The 6,000-nt window shown below is 42.7% G+C and overlaps 1 protein-coding gene across 1 annotated transcript in view; it reads left to right on the top strand.

Moving 5' to 3' along the window:
* The first annotated feature begins 825 nt into the window (after window positions 1-825).
* SLC6A11 (solute carrier family 6 member 11) overlaps window positions 826-6,000 on the top strand; it is a 286,531-nt gene continuing 281,356 nt past the window's right edge. The window contains exon 1 of the mRNA XM_048858227.2: window positions 826-902. Within this exon, the coding sequence (XP_048714184.1) occupies window positions 841-902 (62 nt within the window). The 5' untranslated portion in view covers window positions 826-840. The remainder of the gene's footprint in view (window positions 903-6,000) is intronic.

Genomic DNA, 6,000 nt, shown 5'->3' with positions numbered 1-6,000 from the left:
ATCAGGGTTATTTTAGCCTCAGGCTCTCCCCTGTTACATGGAATATTACAACTGAGTCCAGTTCTCTTCACAATAATTTTATACCCACATAACTCCAGTCTTTTCTCCTGATTTACACCCATGAAAGTGAGATCAGAATCAGGCCCATAGTCTCATTTTGATTGACTCAGATTTAGAGGGCTCAATCTATTTCCCACTGAAGTCAACAGGACCCTGCAGATGTTTCCAGAGTCTCCATGCTGTCCCAATTTCTGCAACTTTGATGAAAAGCTGCTGGTTTAAACTTAACCCAGATTAAGTGGAGGTGAAGCCGATTGGCTGGGACAAATAGTGTGAGGAATGGGTAGAATCTATAACTGCTCCTGCAGTTGAGGGTGTTTGCCTACCTATTGTCTAAACAATTTGCAGTGTCAAGGTCTTAGACTCATCAATGTTCCTAGATTCCCAAACTGCATTAGATTCCAGATGTGCCTTTTTTCCATCTGAAGTTGGCCAGCAGATGACATCCTTTACAATAAGATGTGGCCCTCTCCACTGTCATCCTCACTTTTGTTGCCTCTGTGCTGGGAAACTACAACACAGTCCACATACATAGGTTAACCTTGCAGACCCGTCAGAAGCTTCAGCTAGTACAGAATGTGGCTGCTTAACTTCTGAGTAGAGTTATGACAACAGATTACACCTATTGTCTGCACTCAGCACTGGCTGTCATTCAACTTCTGGTTACATCAAAGTGCTGCTTACTGTCTGCAGGGTACTAATAGAGTGTGCCTGTCAGATCTCAAGCACTGTGTGCATTCATTAAGAACACTTCTGCTCTCAGGGCAGAAAGAGGTGGTCATGGAATTGCCGACACTGTTTCTGGGCAGAGAACCACTTACCACTGGAGTCCCTTTGCTGAGGTATGTTTTAACTGTGAAATGAGGCTTTATTAGTAATGCTCAAAGAACAAGAATTGACAGATTGGAAAACAAATGCATTTAAAATAGCGTAGCCCCTGCAGTAACTGAGCAAAGAACTTACCACAACTCTGTCAGAATCTATGCTAGAGTACTTAGAAAGCTTGGGGGCTTACAGTGCAAAAACTGCATTCTGAACTTGACACCAGGGCTGAAGACATAGGAGTCAATTAAGTCAGGGAAATGGAGTGGGAGCTCTCTCCACTTACTACCATACTCAACTGTCTTCTCTAGCTTCTATGAACCCCAGCCTTCAGAATTCACACAAATGTGAATGTTATCATGGTCTTTTCCAATTCTTCCCTCCTTTCCACCCTTTCCAAGTTAACCCCTGTCTTCTCAACATCACCCTACTGCTGCTCAGGGCCCTCCTCCTCCTAGTAAGAGTAATTCCTTGTTATATTGTGCTTAATATCTGGGGATAGGTGGGTGACAAGGTGTTCTAGCCACGTTTGCCATAGGCAGTGACTAATCAGAGAAGAGGTATTTGCATAGTCACTCTGTGGTTATTGAACATAAATCAATCATCATGCAATAAATCTACTTGCTAAAGTGTAGGGAATTAAGATAAAGGTATAATTCAGGCACAGTAGCTGTGCAGCATCCTTGTTCTCTAGCAGACTGAGACCATTCCATTTCAATATAATTTAGTGACTGTTTTAACGGTATTATCATTAAATATCTTGTCACTGCTGTACCAAAAAGCTTAGATTTGTAATATCTTAGACTGTGCTCATGATGAGCTAAAAATGAGATATTGGTAAACATGTGTCAGTATATTGTCACAAATTAATATGATAGATTTGTGGGTATTTTTACAATGATCATAAACAAAACCCTTGCTTAAATATGGGACATTGTGTACTCTGCAGCATAGCTGTTGCCTTGGAAACAAGTAATCACATGATGTAAAATGTTAGTGGAGCATGCCCAGTGAGTGAATAAGAAGGTCCATTTTTCTTCCTTTGTTTTGAAATCTTTTAGGTTTCCTGTTGTAGCCGAAACTGTGACAAATGTTTTATCTGTGTCATATCTAAAAGCATGGTACAGGAGACTGGCCATGTTGGGTATTGGGCCTGCTAAAACCTAGATTAATAAAGAACAAAACAAATCTGTTTCTGTGGGAAACAGCCTCTCAGCATAGAGGCTTCTAAAAATCTCAGTACAGGTAATTTCTTCTCTTCGTTGGTGGGGAATTAGCCAAACTACAAATCGCAACAGCAAGTTCTCATCTATCAAAATAGTCAAACAAGACGTTTTGGTCTTTTGAAGTCTCTTGTGTATAGCTTTTTTTTCTTGCTTAAAGCTATCAGTGCCCTTATTGTTTTCTCCCCTACAGTTAAAATACACGAACATTTGAAGGATAATCCACAGAAAAAGATAATTGCATTGCTCAACTTCGCTTTTTTGTAGTATGGTTTAAAAAATGAAAAGAAATGACTGGTTAGGATACAAAAGAAATCTGCTGATCACTATGCCGCAGCTCTGTTTGTTGGCATTTGTATGCAACAGTGTGTCTAGAATGCATGATGAGTCCTTCACAGACTCCCACAGCCTGGTTGAGTTTAAAGCTGAATATATTCAAGTCCATACCCAATCTGATCTCCCTAAAGAATAAGACCTCTGTTGGAGCTGACTTGAATCATGCTGGTTTCTCTCTACTAAATTGTGGTAGAGGTAATTGACTGTCCTTTAAAAATAGACAAGGCTGGAGTTGATTTTATATATAAATAAAGAGATTGATTCTGAAGTTACATTGATGTAGGGTCTTTAAGGACGGTGTTTGCTAATCTTCAATTTTTAATTGTTCTAATGAGATTACCATACCTATAATTCCTATTAGGACAGACTGGATGTGGGAATGACATGGGAAACTGACAAAGTATTCATTAAAAAAGGAATCTGTTTCACTTAAGGAAAAGTCTCCCTTTTCTGGCATGGTTTGCTTTTTGTTATTTTGCTCTTCCTTAGAGCTTAGGCACATGCTTTCCAACTACTCACAGTGTGCACAGTTTTATAAATCATCTAGGAGTCAGAATGAAAATAACTCGAGAGAACTCTTTGTGCCTTTTTTCCTATCCCCATTAGTCAGCCCATGGAGGCTTTCACATTCAAAAGCCTTTAAAAACACACCGACATAAGAGGTAAATAGAATTGTGTAATATCTGCTCAAGGAAAAGCTGCCCTAAGAAAAGTGTTACAAGAAGATTATGGGAGTCTGTGCGGTGACATGTCAGATGTCCATCGATTCACTTTCTTCACAAGGGTCTCTGTTTTATGACAGATACCACAGTTACTGCTATTCTTTACAGTACATCATGTTCAAGTAATTAGTGTGTATTAATGATTACCATGAGCTGTTAACGTAAGTAGCATTTATTTGCTACATCGTCTCTTTTGAGATGGCTTTGGTGGTGTCATACCCTCAAGTCCCACACTGCTGGAGTGGCCAGATGGGTGGAGTGGCTTGGCTGATTGCTTGGAAAATGCCTGAGACATCTCCAGTTTACATGTAGTGATGGACAGGGGAAGATGGTTACATATTATCAACAGCGCCCTCCCCTCCAGCCTCCTTGCTGAAATACTGGCAGTCATTTTGAACTCATTATTTCTCTTGGGATGTTGGTCTATATGGTCACAGTCCAGCTTAAGTGGCAGTGGTATATCCTCTGCCGCAAGAGAAGCACCGCTCAAAGTCTCCATGACACTGGTCTAGTCATTTAGGGCAAGACTGTGCTATTTAGGCACAGCTGAGCCACCCAAAAAATGAACCAGGAAAACGTTGTGCTACAGGGAGACCCAGGCTCCCCTGATGCTCCCCGGCACATAGACCATAGACATGCTCTCTGCCACTCCTTGAGTATGAAGTCTCTTTTGCAGCTGTCCATCTCCAAAGGTAGGTGCATGAGGGAGCAGGAGGGGCCAGGCTTTCTCCCCGTCTTTGCCTCTTTTGGTGTGGTAGTCTCTGAGCTCAGGCACTGATCCCTGCACAGGGGGCACAGGAGAGGAGATTCCATGTGCCCTTCTGCCCCTGTGATCAAGGCCAGGACTTGAGGCTGTCCTTCAGGTGTCACTTCTTTAAATTCAGACCATGTAGGAAGGCCCTGGGTCTGAGGCTCACTGCACTTTCCAAAGCAAACACAGTTTCCTCTGGTTTCATTTCCTGAATGGGAGTTTTCATTGTCCTGTAAGGCTTTGTTGTTTCCACCATAACAACCTGTAGTCCTGTTTAGGGGACCTTTTACAGATTACCAATAGCTTGGGGAATCTAGTGCTAGTTTTTGATCTGATTCCTCCCTTGAGGATGCTGAACTCTGTTATATTGTGATCACTGCTAATAAGTGGGTTCAACTAAATCTACTTCTTGAAATCCCTCTTGTATGCTACTAAGGATAGAGTCAGGAATAGCCTCTCCTCTTGCATGCTCCAGAGCTAACTGTTCCAAGGAATACACATTTAGACACACAGCCTCTCTAAGCCTTCCCCCATTGTAACACCTGACCAGTTTATATGTAGGTAGCTGAGCCAATAACCATTAGACTTAGTGGTTGCCTTTTGGTCTCCCTGAACACTACTTACCTTATGACTCCGTATTTGTCTCTATTCAGATTCTACTGTAGGGCTCTTTCCACTCAGAAATTTAACTCATTAGTTTCGATTGAAACTTTTAGGAGCAGTGCTACTTCCCACACCTTTAAGTCCTAATATGACTTTCCAGGTGCTACAGTATCCCAAATGGAACACTGTACCCCATTGCTTTTAATACTGACATGGGAACATGATTGTTTTTGTGCTTATATTTGTGGTTGAATATGTGATTCTGATTTTATTTGATTGAGCTGTAGTGTAGTCAGCAATCCCTTCCAGGATTTAGACAGACCCTGGCTCTGGTTCTCCACTGCCTTGCACCTTGTGTAGTCAATTACATCACTAAGTGGGTGTAACTTGCTACCCACTCAGAGTTCTCTGCTTGCACAGATGGGAGCATTTTACATTCTGTTTGCACAGGTGTCAGTGACTCCACAAGCCCCCTTGTGTGGTAACGCCAGGCAGCAGGGCTTGTGGCTAATTAGCCTGGGAGCTACCAAGAATTATGATACAGTGCCTTGTCTACATTCCCCTTCATCCTCACCACAGCTCTGTCCTGGTTCACAATCCCTATTTTCCTTGCCCGTATCATACCTAGTTCTTCATACAGACAAGGGGGTGGTGGTGAGGTAATATCTTTTATTGGACCAACTTCTGTTGGTGAAAGAGGAAAACTCCTGAGCTACACAGTTCTGTCACAGTTATAAACAGAGAGCCAAGTCCTGCAAGAGTGAGAAAATAGAACAACAGAGATTGGACATGAGGTGCTGAATGAGCCATAAAGAACAGCAATTATCCAAATATAATTAAGCCCGCTAGTTCTGAGTGGAACCCAGGGCCAGCTTGTGTACTGTAGACCACTGCAGAAACTCCAGTAGGTGAACGTACGCTGTGGGAGGAGGCTGCAGCAGCGAATAGCCATCATAACTCTTCTACCCCAATGTATGCCTGCCAGTTGGGTCAGCTGTGCCTCTGAAGTGGCAGACAACATGCTGAGAAAAGGAGTAGTCAACACAAGTAGGGGGATGTGGAGTGGGATTGTCAGACTCATTTAAGGGACTTAGAAGCACATGTCCCATTGGCTTTCAATGTGAACTGTGCTCCCAAGTTAAAGTGCTTTTCAAAATCCCACCCATGATGATTCAGAACATTTTGCCATCAGAGCTCCTATGGAGCCAACAGCCCTCTGCTGGCCAAATCCCAGGGGGAATGCATGCAGCAGCACCAGGGGAAATACTCCCATGGAGAGCAGTTTAGAGGGAATCTAGCCCTAGGTCTATTAATCACAAGTAAGAGGGAACAGTTTTAAGGTCACTCTGAAAGCTGGGTTTCTTATGCGGGAATAGAAAGCTCTCCCGCTACACTCCAGAATCAGCACAAGAGCTTTGAGAACAGGATTAGCTTGGACCAAAGGTGATCTTTACATTCTGGTTGCCTCTTCATCTGCAGCGGG

This window comes from Caretta caretta, chromosome 7 (genome assembly GCF_965140235.1).
Source record: "Caretta caretta isolate rCarCar2 chromosome 7, rCarCar1.hap1, whole genome shotgun sequence".
NCBI classification, from domain to species: domain Eukaryota; kingdom Metazoa; phylum Chordata; order Testudines; family Cheloniidae; genus Caretta; species Caretta caretta.
This window is presented reverse-complemented; position numbering and strand designations above follow the sequence as displayed.